At 40.0% G+C, this 15,426-nt stretch overlaps 1 protein-coding gene across 3 annotated transcripts in view; it reads right to left on the bottom strand.

Moving 5' to 3' along the window:
- The window catches only part of GPD2 (glycerol-3-phosphate dehydrogenase 2), a 184,378-nt gene that overhangs the window by 43,639 nt on the left and 125,313 nt on the right, over positions 1–15,426 (bottom strand). For all 3 annotated transcript variants that reach the window (XM_049887267.1, XM_049887268.1, XM_049887269.1), the window contains exons 7-8: positions 1,556–1,720; positions 600–744 (exon numbers count right to left, since the gene is read on the bottom strand). In XM_049887267.1, coding sequence (XP_049743224.1) covers positions 600–744; positions 1,556–1,720 — 310 coding nt within the window. The remainder of the gene's footprint in view (positions 1–599; positions 745–1,555; positions 1,721–15,426) is intronic.

The raw sequence follows: 15,426 nt of genomic DNA, 5'->3' as shown, positions 1-15,426 counted from the left end.
ATTTCAAACACACAAAAACCGAGAGAACAGTATAATGAACCCCCATGTACCTATCACCCTGCTTAAGTGATTATTAATTAATAGCAATTTTTATTTCACCTCTACTCCTACCATTTCTCTATCCCCAATTAACTTTGTTAATCTGATGGGTTAAAGTTTACATCCGATTGTTACTTCTTATACCCTTTATTGAAAAACATTCCAAAGTTATAAAACTAAGAGTATGTGAATGGCTCACTTTTTCAGGTTCTTCATAAGCAGAATACCCAAATTTACAAAACGAAAATTTTATGGTTTTAATTACAACTATAATTCAATGAGACTGAGGTTTCATCTCTGAAGGTTACTATACTGGACAAAGTAAACATATAGGCAGATTCCAAAATCATTAAGTCCTAGAAACAAGTATTGCCATAAATGTTTAAGAAACTCCCAAGCCTGGTTTGTGTTGTGGAGAAGTTACATGTATCTCCTCATTTTGAACAGCAAGCTAGGCCACCAATTATTAAGAAAGGTGTACTGGAAGAATAAACTGAATATACACAATCTCTTGTCGACCCTCATTCCTTGGCTAGGAGCACCAAGTGGGACATAGTTACCTGTAATAACCAGGCATCACAATATGGACACCAGCACTTGGCTGGCAAATATCCGCGGCACCCTTATCATCCATTTTGCGCACCGTGTCTGTGAAAGGTCCCGTGGCGTTGATAACACATTTGGCTCTCACATCAAATTCCTGCCCTGTAAGAGAAAGCAGCATCAGTCACACACCCCATTTGTTTCTCTGCTCACTGATGCTTTGGATTAATTCATCTATTAACTTCATCTATGGTGCTGTATATCATATACCACACTAACTGACATGAGCAGCCAGAGTTATTGAAGAGCCAAATCAAAGGTTTGTATTTGGGTAAATTTACCAAAAAAAAAAAAAAAAAGTCCAAATGGGGCTGGAGGTAGGGAGGGATGCCACTCTTTCATTTCTGTTCTCAGTCTATTTTGTGAATGCCCAGCATCAAGGTGCCAACCAGAGCAAAGTGTGATGAGTAAATATGACTAAAATTGGTAAACAGAGCTGCTCCGAGACAATATTTTTCGTAGCATTCGTTTTGTTCAATAAAACGATGTAATTTTGAAGCTTTGCCTACACGGTCATAGAAACAGGACAAGTGATTGACTTTAATGACATGCAAATACACTGCCTATGTCACCTAAATGATATTTGAAACTTGCTGCATTTATTTAATTTTATTAATAACATGTTTTTATAAAGAAAACAGACAGCACTGATAGCTGTGGGTACTTTGAGGCCATTTATTATGATCATTATCATTATTATTATTTAACACAAAGGGAAGAAATTGCCAAGTCCCACAAGAGAAAATTTTCATGTTAAACAAGTCATTGTTGACAATAAAGAATATAATTAGTATGACTCTGAAGTCTGACTAAAATGAAAGAAAAGTGACAGAGAAATTATAATTCAGTCATTATATAAGCAAGACAAGGTGCTAAGGAATCCCTCCCTAACAGAAACCTTAACAACTCCTACCTGTGAGTACATCCTTGCACCGTGCACCACTCACGCGCTCCTTCCCTGTCTGGGGGTCTGTTTTCTTGAGCAAGCTCACGACCTCCATGTAATTGGCTGTGGCAGCCCCGTACCTGGCAGCAGTGAGAGCAATGGCAAGGTTCATCCGTGCATCGTTGTGTTGTCCTGCAGCGGGGAAAGCATCAGAGGAAGGACAGGAGTCACCTCGAGCCACAGACTGGTGGTAGAGAAGTGTGTCACAAGAGATATGTCACATCTGCGCCTGTCACCCAGAATCTACATGATGGATGGTCAGCTCTATAGGGGACTATTTAAAAATACACGGTCATACTCGGTCAGGCATTTACCTGCCACTTCAGCTTCAGCAAGTGTATTTCGTGAACCTCAAAAATGGTGAAAAACATTCCTTTCCTACAAAACTGACATCAATGATCTGAAAGTTAAGAAATACGTAATTTTTCTCTCAGTTTTGGAACACATGCATATGTCAGATTTTTTTCTAATACAGACAACCCATAAGCATGAAAGTGAAGCAATTCAAAACTTCAGAAGATTTGACACCCCAACTGGTGTTGATTAACAATTTATATCAGAATGTGTTCTAATACTCAAAATCAAGAGCTCAGTCTTCCATAGAGAATCTCAGTGTTCTATAAAAGGATTTTTCTTCATTTGAATTTTGATCAGAGCTCCTTAAAAGTGTAACTTTTTTTTTAATTGCACATAAAAGGTAAGAAATTAAGCAGGGCAAAATTTAATTACAGAACAATTCCTACCTGTACTGTTAAAGATTTATTGCTGAAAAATCCTAGTTAAAGAAAACTAAGGGGGAGAGAAAAGGGGGAAAGACGATTAATCACTTTAAAATACTGGCATCACTAGAGACTTTTTCTATTTATTATTGCCAGTGGAGTTAATGCTGACCAGGAAGAATTACTCTACATTGCAGGGGCCAGGTTCCCTGTGCCCTGAATAATTAATTACCCAGAGCTAGATGTATTGAAAAAAAAAAAAAAAAGAAGCAGGGTTCAAATTCCCACACGTTGGGATCAGTTCTATCAAGATAATACTGATAAAGGGATGGATTTGTAATGGATATTGTTGTTGATTTATGTTGCCAGCATACCAAACATTTAGTATAAATGGTTTATGTAAAGTTTCTTCCTTGTGATTCAGTCTGTGCAGGGCTAGAAGCACTACACAAGTAATCTATTCCAGCTAAAAGGGCAAAGTTATAAAGAGAGAATCAATGACTGAAGATTCTGTCACCCCTCCCCACAAACATCTTATTCTAAAACCATTGAATTAATACAATCATCCAAGAACCTTTCCCCCAAAATGAAATGCTCTATCAAGTGGAGAACATACATTAAACTTCAACATGCAGGAGTTATTTTATCCAAAAAGTAATAGAACGAAGGCAAGAAAAGAGAGGGGGAAAAACAAAACAATAGCAGTAGCTGAGCCATATATGGGAAGAAACAAGAGCAGCAATTCTACCAGTTGTCACATAAGCATGACCCTAAGTTGCTACTGAAATAGTCACAATGTATATGTAAAGGTAAGTTTAAGAAACCAACTTTTATTAATGTAAAGGTCCTTATTTAAAATAGGAATATGCTCAACAAAGTTAAATGCATACAAACAGTCCATATAAACTTTACAGATCTTCTCTCTCAACTAAGGAGATTACAAAGCATCCATTTTTCTAGTAGAAATTATGCACATCTTTCTGGGAACCAATCTTTCTAGGAGATTTATGTACATAACAATGAAACACCCAAGAGAGGTAAATATTTGCAGTACAAGAAATCAAAGTATGTTTACTCTCACCATAGGTGTGTGGTGGGGAAACTCTAGTCCATTCAGGTGTACTTGAGTCTTTGACACACAGACAGAACAAATGCCTGGAGGGCCGTGCGTAAATTAATTATTTTAAATACTAAATGAAGTCATTTATAAATGGAGCCAGGTAAAAATTCCATTTACTAAACGACAGGTTTCCTTTATAAAGTCTTATTTCTATTGCACAATCATGAGGGAACAAAGCTCTCAGCTGAGCTTGAAAACAATCTTATTTACATTAATACATACATATATATTTAAAATTTTAAATCCCATTAGAGCAGTACAGTAGAGTTCATCAAGCTGTTTCTTGTATATTAAGAAGTACACCCCCAATTAGCTTCTAAGTTTCAATACTATTGAAGGTGATGGTGGCATTGCTGTTGGGTGCCTGTCATGGATTGAATTGTGTCCCCAAAAATACGTGTCAACTTGGTTAGGCCATGACTCCCAGTATTGTGTGATTGTCCACCATTTTGTTATTTGATGAGATTTTCCTATGTGTTGTAAATCCTATCATTATGATGTAATGAGAGGGGTTTGTGGCAGTTATACTGATGAGGTCTACAAGATTAGATAGTGTCTTAAGCCAATCTCTTCTGAGATATAAAAGAGAGAAACAAGCACAGACACATGGGGACCTCATACCACCAAGAAGGCAACGCCAGGAGCAGTGTGTGTCCTTTGGACCTGAGGTTCCTGAGATGCTGAGATGCTCCCCAGACCAAAGGAAGACTGATGACAAGGACCTTCCTCCTGAGCTGATAGAGAAAGCCTTCCTCTGGAGCTGAATTTGGACTTGCAGCCTACTAGACTGTGAGAGAATAAATTTCTCTGTTAAAACCATCCACTTGTGGCATTTCTGTTATAGCAGCACTAGATACCTAAGACAGTGCTGTCTACTGGGTTCCTATTCAACGTAAGCAGTTAAAAATGTGAAGTGGAAGTGATTTCCTTGGGTCCTTATTTTTCTACCCCCACCCTGGGCACCCAGCAGTATCTTGACTTGAATTGTATATGTCACTTATTTATGAAGGTCTTTCATGGAATGATCCTCATCTGCCTGATAATTCTTCCACTCCCATATTCTTACTATCTAGGATTGTCAAATCATGTGCAGCTTCCTGAACACCCATGTCGTTCCGCACCTTCTTGCATTTGCCTACACCAATTCTTCTGGCTGGAATACCATTCTCGAAGCTCTAGAAAACTTCTATTCATCATCAATGATCTAGTTCGAATATCTCCCCATGGCATCTTCCTTTTTTGGTTCCCTCCAAGGCAAAATTGTTCATTCCTTCCTTCCCCTGGCTCAACATTATATCTTACATATTCCTTTTTTGTAGTCACAGTTGTGGTGGTTGTCAGGTGTCAAGTCAGTTCTGACTCATAGCCACCCTCATATGTACAACATAACAAAACACTGCTAAGTCCTGCACCAGCCTCACTACCCTTGCTACGTTTGTGCCCATTGTTGCCGCCACTGCATCAATCCATCTCATTGAGGGTATTCCTCTTTTTTGCTGAACCTCTAACTTACCAAACATGATGTCCTTCTCCAGGGACTGGTCCCTCCTGATAACATTCCCAAAGAACGTGAGACAAAGTCTTGCATCCTCCCTTCTAAGGAGCATTCTGGCTATACTTCTTCTAACACAGATTTGTTTGCTCTTCTAGCAGTCCGTGGTATATTCAGTATTCTTTGCCAACACAATATTCAAAGGCATCAATTCTTCTTCGATCTTCCTTATTCATTTTCCAGCTTTTGCAGGCATATGAAAAAAAAATGAGGCAACTGGAAATACCATGGCTTGGGTTATGCACACCTTAGTCTTCAAAGTGACACCTTTGCTTTTGAACATTTTAAGGAAGTCTTTTGCAACAGATTTGCCCAATGCAATACGTTGTCTGATTTCTTGACTGCTGCTTTCATGGGTGTTGATTGCGGATCCAAGTAAGATGAAATCCTTGACAACTTCAATCTTTTCTCCATTTATTGTGATGCTGCTTATTGGTCCAGCTGTGAAGATTTTTGTTTCTTTATGTTGAAGTGTAATCCATACTGAAGGCTATAGTCTTTGATTTTCATCAGTAAGTTCTTCAAGTCCTCTTCCTTTTCAGCAAGCATGATTGTGTCATCTGCATCTTGCAGGTTGTTAATTAGTCTTCCTTCAATCCTGATGCCACAATCTTCTTCATGCAGTCCAGCTTCTCAGATTATTTGCTCAGCATACAGACTGAATAATATGGTGAAATGATACAACCCTAATACACACCTTTCCTGATTTTAAACCATGAAGTATTCCCTTGTTCTGATGGAATGACTGCCTATTGGTCACGTACAGGTTTCAAATGAGCACAATTAAGTGTTCTAGAATTCCCATTCTTTGCAATGCTATCCATAATTTGTTATGATCCACATAGTTGGATGCCTTTGCATAGTCAATAAAACACAGGTAAACATCTTTCTAGTATTCTCTGCTTTCAGTCAAGATCTGACATCAACAATGATATCTCTCATTCTATATCCTTTTCTGAATCTGGCTTGAATTTCTGGCAGTTCCCTGCTGATGTACTGCTGCAACCATTTTTGAAATATCTTTAGCACAGTTTTACTTGGATGTGATATTGATGATATTATCCAATAATTTCTGCATTCCGTTGTTCCACCTTTCTTTGGAGTGGGCACAAAGTGGATTTCTTCCAGTCAGTTGGCTAAGTAGCTATCTTCCAAATTTCTTGGCAGAGATAAGTGAGCACCTCCAGCATTCCATCTGTTTACTGAAGCATCTCAATTGGTATTCCATCAATCCTGGTGTCTTGTTTTTCACCAATGCCTTCAGCGCAGCTTGGACTTCCTTCTTCAGTACCATTTGTTCTTGATCATATCCTACCTCCTGAAATGGTTGAATGTCAACCAATTATTTTTGGTACAGTGACTCTATGTATTCCTTCCATGTTCTTTTGATGTGTCCTGCATCGTTCAGTATTTTGTCCATATAATCCTTCAATAATGCAACTCGAGGCTTAAATTTTTTCTTTAGTTCTTTCAGCTTGAGAAATGCTGAGTGTGTTCCTTCCTTTTGGTTTTCTAACTCCAGGTCTTTGCACATTTCATTATACTTGTCTTCTGAAGTCATCTTTTGAAATCTTCTGTTCAGCTCTTTTTACTTCACTATTTCTTTTGTTCGCTTCAGCTACTCTATGTTCAAGGGCAAGTTTCAGAGTTTTTTCCGACATCCATTTTGGTAGGTTTTTTTTTTTTTTTTTTCTGTCTTTTTAACAATCTCTTGCATTTTTTGTGTATTATATCCTTGATGTCATCCCACAACTCATCTGGTCTTTGGTCATTAGTGTTCAATGCATCAATGCATCAAATCTGTTCTTGAGATGGTTTTTAAATTCAGGTGGGATATACTCACAGCTGCTCTTTAGAGCTCTTGTGGACTTGTTTTAATTTTCTTCTGCTTCAATTTGAACTTGCAAATGAGCAATTGATGGTCTGTTCCATAGTCAGCCCCTGGCCTTGTTCACAGTCTTTAGAATACTATATTCCTCCATTTCTGTCCATCCACTTAAAAAAAGAATAAGCCTCTACTTGAGCTAGACACTGTGACATATGCTAGGAACACAATGGTGAGAAAGACACAGGGAGAGCTCTGCACTCATGGGACTTACAACCAAGGCGTTTACCATATGATTTCACATGTCTCCTCGTCTCAGTCATGGGGAAGCAGAAAGCCTACTCATTCATCTTTCTTTTCCCCCTTAAGTACCAAGCACAGAACAGGTATCCAGAAAACGTTGACTGTGGAGTCCCTGGGTGGTACAAATGGTTAATATGCTCAGCTGCTGATGTTGGAGGTTCACGTCCACCCCGGATGTAGAAAAGCCTGGCAGTCTCCTTCTTAAACATCAGACACTGAAAACCCCCCGGAGCACAGTTCTACTCTGACACACATGGGGTCGCCTTGAGTCCTAGGACACTCCACAGCAACTGCTTATTGAAATGCTGAGTTTAGCCAAATTCCCGTCAATGCGTTAAACAGGTATTTGGATTTAACGTCTTATCTCTAACTAAAGGGTGGAACGATTTGTCGCCCGTTAAGAAACTCCAGGAGTCAGACAGTCAGTGGCAAGAAGTGTATGTGTGGGGCGGGGGGGACCCCCCTGGAAATGTGTAAAATCAGAACTTAAATACAAACTACCCCTTGTACGTAAACTGAATAAGTAGAAGGGAAGGGGGAATAGTTAAATGATGCCCTCAGGTTTTCACCACATATTGCCCCTTGCTCTGCAACCAAAAAAAAAAAAAAACCAAACCCACTGCCATCGAGTCAATTCTGACTCACAGCAACCCTATAGAAGAGAGTCGAACTGCCCCACAGAGTTTCCAAGAAGCGCCTGGTAGATCTGAACTGCCAACCTTTTGGTCAGCAGCCTAGCTTTTAACCACTACGCCCCACCAGAGTTTCCCCTTACTCTGCAGGAGAATGCAAACACAGCTATTGTAAAATGTTGAAAATTGAGAGGCAAGAAATTTCACCTCCCCCTAGGCTCAGGAGCTCACACCCCCCCCCCACCCCAGCAATCCCATTCTTTCCAGACATCCAACTTAATCCATTTATCTCCTTGAACTAAGACCGCTTCCTCCCCTAAACTAAAATCAGACCCACTGCCATTGAGTCAATTCCAACTCACTGCGACCCTGTAGGACAGAGTAGAACTGCCCCACAGGGTTTCCAAGGCTGTAAATCTTTGCAGAAACAGACTGCCACATCTTTCTCCAGAGGAGTAGCTGGTGGGTTTGAAGGGCCGATCTTTCAGTTAGCAGCTGAGCCCTTTAGCCACTGCTCCACCAGGGCTCTGTCCACCTACCCACATCAAATTCACCCTTTACCCCGAGATACCCAGATGCTCACAGCGTATGCCTCCTGTGATATGTGGTATATTTTCATTATTCTTAACTAAATCCTCCCAACCCCCTTTCTTGACATTTTGAAGGTATCTCTATGCCTCCTATAATTTTATTTCTGGAGAAAAAAGTTTTTGACAGCACTGTATGTCATTGGAATGTGATACAATAATCTCAACTCCTCCCCCCTCAATTGATCTGCTTATACGGTTTGGATTTTCAAATCCGTTTCCTCAGAGCCAGGCAACATTACACTGTATTTCACCGATCAGCGCATAGCTTTACATTGGCACTGGCACAAGGACCCAGACGGGGACTATGAAAATCTGTTCCCTACTCTGTTCTCCTTTTGCACTTGAAATTTTACATATGTGCACATGCTGGGCTTACAACTCATAGGAGAGGAAGCACATGAGAGGTGGAACTATAACTGTTTTCCCTTGTTTAGAAAAACAAAATCTCAAAACCCTTACAGAAGGAATCTGCCTTAAATCTCAACGTCCTTACACACAGGATAGTGAGAGATATTTTAAGTGAAAAATGCATGACCACACACATGTTAGGAAGTAACCATCTAAAAGATACTCCTCAGAGATAAATATTTTGGAGACACAGCAATATTGCTCTCCTCAGAAAGTCAAAGTTTGGCAACTAAGTTAACATGCAAAATAGCTGGGAAACTAGAAATCGTTAAATGTGTAAAGGGTATAAAATATGAATAAATATGAACAACCCCAGGTAACAAATAACCTGGCATTTTTCTGGTCCTTCCACATCTAAAATTCTGTAATGCTGTGAAATCCCACACACAATCTTCCTTCTAATACAGCATAATTTAAAAGGGCCATTTACAGTATACAGACCTATTTACGGACACAGGAGTCAGTGTAGAAATTCTACTTCTCAGGGAAAAAAACGTTCTTAATTAAAATAACACTTGTCCACAGCCCCTTCACCAACAGAAATTGTCACTGTTGAAATCTAGAGAACATTTCCTTCCATCACCCCGTGCCCTGAACTGGGGCTTGTGCAATCACTCTGACTATCCTAGCAGGGTTAACAAGATGCTTGAAAGAAAGGATACCTCCCTAAAGCTTTAATCCCATTTCTAACAAAATTCACACAGCAGGCTTCATTGTCTCAGACTGACAGCGTCACAATGCCCTCTCTGGAGGCTTCCCCTTAGCGGTCTGGCAGAGTTAATTCAAAGGCTTATCTACCAAACTCAAGCTGATTTCATGTAATCATTGTATTTAAAATTTCTCTTTCTGATGGCAAGAGTGAAGGTGGAAGCAAAGCAAGAGAGGGAGGGATATATGTTTGTGTGTGTGTGTGTAAAGGGATTAAGATGAGTCAACTTAAAATGCAAACCTCAACATGATATGGTTTTTACAGTAAATTGTGACAACCATACAATTTCTAAAAGTAATTTATGCAGTGGGGCCTAGGAGGCATGTGGGGCAGGGTTAAGAAAATGCCCCTTACAAGATGCAGAACGGCTCTGGGCTTGGAACCACTGAGCTGCAAGTTTTCTGTGCGTCAATAAGCTGGCTAGGAAAAATGTGGGTGATGCACTTTTCTCCTCTGAGCTTCGGTGTCCTATAAAAGGAGAGGGGCTGGGCATCTCTGATATTATACAATGCATGCAATGGCTAATCTTTAATAGTTACCCATCCTTTCCAGGTTTCACTCCAACCTCTTCCTCATTTTTGGTTTTCTCACTTTGCTTCAGCATTAGTCAAGAGCGAAATACAGGTGCTTCAAGAGGAAGTCAGGTTAAAAAATAAATAAATCAGATTGGCCAGACTGGGGTAACGGTTTCGCTCAAATATCTTAATGTTCATATTTGGTTTATATAACTTTCCAATTAGATCTAGAATTATAATTAAATTTTTATTTGATTAGCTTTTATGTACTACGTAGTACACTGCAAAAATTGCCCCCCTCCTTACCCCTTCCTGCAGCCATTCCCTTTGTTGTGAGTTTTCGTAATGTCCTCTCCCATTCTGACTCTAGACTCAGCCATGCAAAATTGCCTTGGCCAATGGGATGTTAGCAGATGTGATAAAAACAGAGGCTCAAAGAAGCACTTACATGTTTCTGTGTGTGCTTGTGCCCTCTACTATTGCCACGAAAAGGACATGCCTAGGCCCAGAAGGAGAATGAGAGGCATGTGACAAGTCATCCTGATTATCCCACCTCAGCTGACAGCCAAAACCTCCACACAGGAGTACCGGTTCGGTGGAAGCCAGAAGAATAGCTGAACTAAAGCCCAGATGAGATCAGAAAAGCTGCCTAAATGATCACTCCAATGCATGGGCAATAAGCCCTATTCTTTTTAACGCCAGTTAGGCTTTGTGATTGTTTGTTATGCAGCATTGTGGCAATGCTGGTAGTTGTTAGTTGCCATTGAGTCACTTCAGAATCCTGGAGACCCCATGTGTGTAGGGTAGAACTGCTCCATAGGGTTTTCAAGATTGTGACCTTTTAGAAGCAAATCACCAGGCCTGTCTCCTGAGGTACCTCTGAGTGGGTTCAAACTACTCACATTTTGGTTAGCAGCTGAGCACTCAACCATTTGCACCACCCCAGGGATCCTTGCAGCAATAGATAACTTTATACAGGCAATGTAGCCAGTTTTCCACTAAACTTAGTTTCAATTTAAAAATAGGTTCTGTCTTCAAAACCTTATTCTAAGATGGTTATCTAGAAGCCAATCATTTTCCTATAGAAACGATATAAATAAACAGTGGTAAGGTGCTCAGTTTGCACCATAAGAGCTGTTTAGTGCATAGGATACTTAAATATGGGAACTAATGATTCCAATAGCCTCAACACCCTTGAATTGCCCTGAATGTTCATCGTCCAATAAAACTCTACTCTGACTTTTTGCTCAAGTTGTCCCCATTCTGTGACACATCCTAACTCTACCTGGCAAACTCTTATTCAACTTTTAATCCTTCCTTCGTGCAACCTTTTCTGACTCCTCTCAGCCACAGTGACGTTTTTTCCTCTGTTTCTAAGGCATGCTGTACGTACGTCTATTACAGCACTTACCTAACCATCTTCTAAATATTTACATTCAACATTCACTCCCTTACTGAACAAATACATACTGTCTTTAATGTGCCCGGAATTGTGTTAGGGTCTGGGGTTACAATGGACAACCATATAGCCTAGTTCCAAGCCTAGGGAACCTCAAGTCTAATGTTATGCTCCTAAGAGAAAGATAATTTTACATCTCTTGTACCTACCAAGGAGCCTTGGTGGCATGTTGATTAAGAGCTCGGCTGCTAATCAAAAGATCGGCAGTTCAAATCCACTAGCTGCTCCTTGGAAACCCTATGAGGCAGTTCTACTCTGTCCTATAGGGTCATTATGAGTTGGAATCGACAACAATGGGGGTTTTGTTTTGTTTTGTTTTGTACCTACCACAGCATTTGCTACCTGTAGATATTTAAATATTTTTTGAGTGAATGAATGAACATGATTAGAGAACATAATCACAGGTCAGGGATTGACTGCTCTAGTAAGAGGGATGCTTTCTGTGCTGTAGTCTAGGAATACTCTCCAACTCCCTCACTCCCCAACCCCCACTATAAGTATGGCATCCATGGGATCCAGGGACTATATATTCTCTCTCTACCCAGCTACCTGGCAGACAATGGAAGCAGAGCGTCTTCCATTACAAAATCCTTGGTGAAAGCATACTCAAAGGGAGGAGGCTGGTGCTAAACATAAGGCAATTAAGGATCTGATGGATGATTAGGACAGCAAGTGGCAGATTCATTAATCCTTTGAACAAATACTTGTTGAATACTTATTGTTAGGTGCCAGGCATAGTGCCAGGCACATTGCCAGGCACCAGGGATCCACTGATGAGTAGGGAGAAAAAGACTGTTCTAGTCTCTGCTCTCTGGAATCTCATCCTAATGGGGAAGGCAGATAAAAAAACAAGTAAAATAAATTAATAAGGCAATTACAAATTGCAATGAGGGAAAAAGTAGGGGGGCAAGGAGAGCAACCTACTAGAAAAGGTGCTATGTTCTGAAAAGGGCAGATTGGGAAAGTGGTCAAAATAAGCAAGAAATAGAGAAAATGCATAAAGAAGGCAATTAAGTCCTAACAGCAGGATCACCTATAAACTTAAATCACTACTAATCTGCAATTACACCCAAAAGCTTATATGAAGCATAACTACCAGAAAGGTAACTAGGGTATCAGTACAATCCCACCTGGTTAAACAGTGTTTGCAAAATAATTTTGGGGGGGTGGGGGGGTCATTTATAATTTGAACTCTTTACCTATATTTTATATAAACTTATCAGGAACTAAGCTTAAAAATATTTCTGGGTTGATGTGAATATTTTGCAGGAATTATCTTCTAGCATAGACTGGTGAAACTCAAAATAAAAGCATAATTTTCAAAGTTTATGAATTGGAATAATTTGCTGTCACCTATCCATACTACTGTTCTCAGGAAGGAACACCTGTTAGCCCTGAACATGCAACCCCTTTTTTATTACTAACTACAAAGGTACAATTAAATACACAGGATGTGACCTGCATCATAATTCGGACCAGCCTTTCTCTTCACAATATCCTTCTCATTATCAGGGGCCTTTTGTTCCTTCCATGTTTCTTTTGTCTCACCCAGGTTCTTGAGAAGCTATTTACAGTCTGAATAATTAGCAATCAGTGTGGGTCTGTGGTCTTTGGCCCCAAGTAAACGAAACATTGTGAAGTGTCTTAACACAGCAAATTTAAGAACATAAAGCTTCTACACCCTCAGGACTTTTCTTTCTTGAAAAAGTTTTCAATGAATCTAATGAGGAGTAAATTTTCTACTTTTCAGACACTTTAGGTATCTAGCTAGAGTTGAAGAAAAATGAAATGGCACTTAAACTGCCAATCACAGAATGCTTTGAGTATTAGCTATTTCTGTACAAAAATGCTGTAACCATAAGCTTACAATGAAGATGCTCTGTGCATAAGGCAGGGCAGCCAATGCTCTCTCTCTCTAGTACAAGCCAAAAATGGTGTTTATACTTTTAAGGAGGGAAATAGAAAGGGGAGGAAGGAATGTGACAAAAATTAATTGAAATCAGGTTGAAAAGTCAGGAAGCAAGACACACTGCAGACGCTTTTCACAAATCATACAACTTTGTGTCCTACTAGGGGGTTTTAACTTCTGGTTGTGTGTGAAATGTGCCAAATTCACTGATGAGTCATCTTGGAATGTCTAGCTTTGAGTCTAAGCATCTTTACTAAGAGCTGAGGTCTGGACAGCATGATATCATAACCCAGTTTAACTGCCCAGAGGATGTTTGGGATTCCTTTCTTTTGCAAACCTTTACCGAGCACCTACTATGTGCCAGGAACTGAAGTAAGTATCACTGTGGGGAGCAGGAACTGCAACAGGTCAGACTGGGCCTGCTCCCCAGGACACCGAAGCATAACAAGGACAAATTTATAGTCTAACTTTGAAACATCACGTGTTCAAAAAAGTCTCTCAGTTTTCTAGCACGTTTCCTTTTTCTTTCCTTTGCGGTTTTACTAACATATCCAAACAGAGTGCTCCAGACATGTTTTCTGTTCTCTCTTATGTTGTAGGACGGTTTGCAAGGCTCCTTTCATAGGGAGTGTATGCTTACATTGAAGTTCCAGCCCTACTGACTATGAAACCTCAAGCTAGTTGCTTCATCTAATGTCCTATTCTCTCATCTGTACAAGGGGAATGATAACAGGGTTGACACATAGCTACTGAGAGAAGTAAGAGAAACAGATAATATGTGCTGCAACAGAATAACAACAACAAAAAAAGGCCAAACCTACTGCCATGAAGTCGATTCCAACTCATAGCAACCCTCTAGGACAGAGCAGAACTGCCCCAAAGGGTTTCCAAGGCTGAAACCTTTAGGGAACGAGACTGCTACAACTTTCCCCTGTGGAGCAGCTGGTGGAGTGGAGCTTATCTTTTGGTTAGTAGCTGAGTGCTTAACCACTGTGCCAGCAGGGACCCTTGCAACAGAATAGTCCTCAATACATGTTGTTGTTGTGAGCCATTGAGTCGATTCCGACTCATAAAAAACCCAAAACCAAACCTGCTGCCATTGAATCCAAGTCAACTCACAGAGACCCTATAGGACACAGTGGAACTGCCCCAGAGGGTTTCCAAAGAGCAACCGGTGGGTTCAAACTGCCAGCCTTTTCGTTAGCAGGTATAACTATTAATCACCGCACCACCAGGGCTCCACTCATAGCAACCCTATATATGATAGAATAGAACTACCCCATAGGGTATGCTGGGCTGTAATCTTTATGGGAGCAGATTGCCAGGACTTTTCTCCTGAGAAGTGGCTGGTGGGTTTGAACCTACCGATCTTTTCGTTAGCAGGCAAGCACTTAACCATTGTGCCACTAGGGCTCCTCAATAAATATTAACTACTATTAAAAGGTAAAATATATATATATCGGAAAGTCAAGGCTACTATACTTTTATAATTAAAGGATATGGCTACTACCTAAAATGTTAAAAAATAAAAAAGCCCCAACTATTTTGCAGTTCTAAATGGTTTATTGTTCAGCAATCTGGCAAATGTTCCCTAAAATGTATAATATTAATCTTTAATCTCTGCACTTCATAAATGCTATTTGTGCTTTTTTGCTTCACTTTTTACCACTGACAAACAAGGTTTTTTTGTTTTGTTTTTTTCTCTCATGTGTCACAAAGGATAGGAAGACAGGAGAATGATTTCCAGTTAAGGGGACAATACGGTGTTTGAAAATACAAGAACTATCAAATCTTAACCAGAAGACTTCATTTTCTCTTAAAAACTGGGGAGTCTCTGCCAGTTTTTACAAAGGAAATCAACACTTGCTCTAAATTTGGTACTCTAGAAAAAGTCAGAAGATGCAAGTTGTGATTCTTCAAATAGCCACTAACTGGGTATATTTCTGTCATGGCTAGCTTGTAAGGCTTCTGTTGTGTTTTCAGCATCTAAATCCCCTCCTCACCTTACAAGCCTTGAGAGAGGTGGGTCTCCCTTCTTCCACAAGAGAGGAAGAAAGCCCACCGGAGCACGCATATCTAACCTGGCTCCTCAGCCAG

This window comes from Elephas maximus, chromosome 6 (assembly GCF_024166365.1).
Source record: "Elephas maximus indicus isolate mEleMax1 chromosome 6, mEleMax1 primary haplotype, whole genome shotgun sequence".
NCBI classification, from domain to species: Eukaryota; Metazoa; Chordata; class Mammalia; order Proboscidea; family Elephantidae; genus Elephas; species Elephas maximus.
The sequence above is the reverse complement of the archived record's forward strand: the minus strand, read 5'-3'. Positions and strand labels throughout refer to the sequence as shown.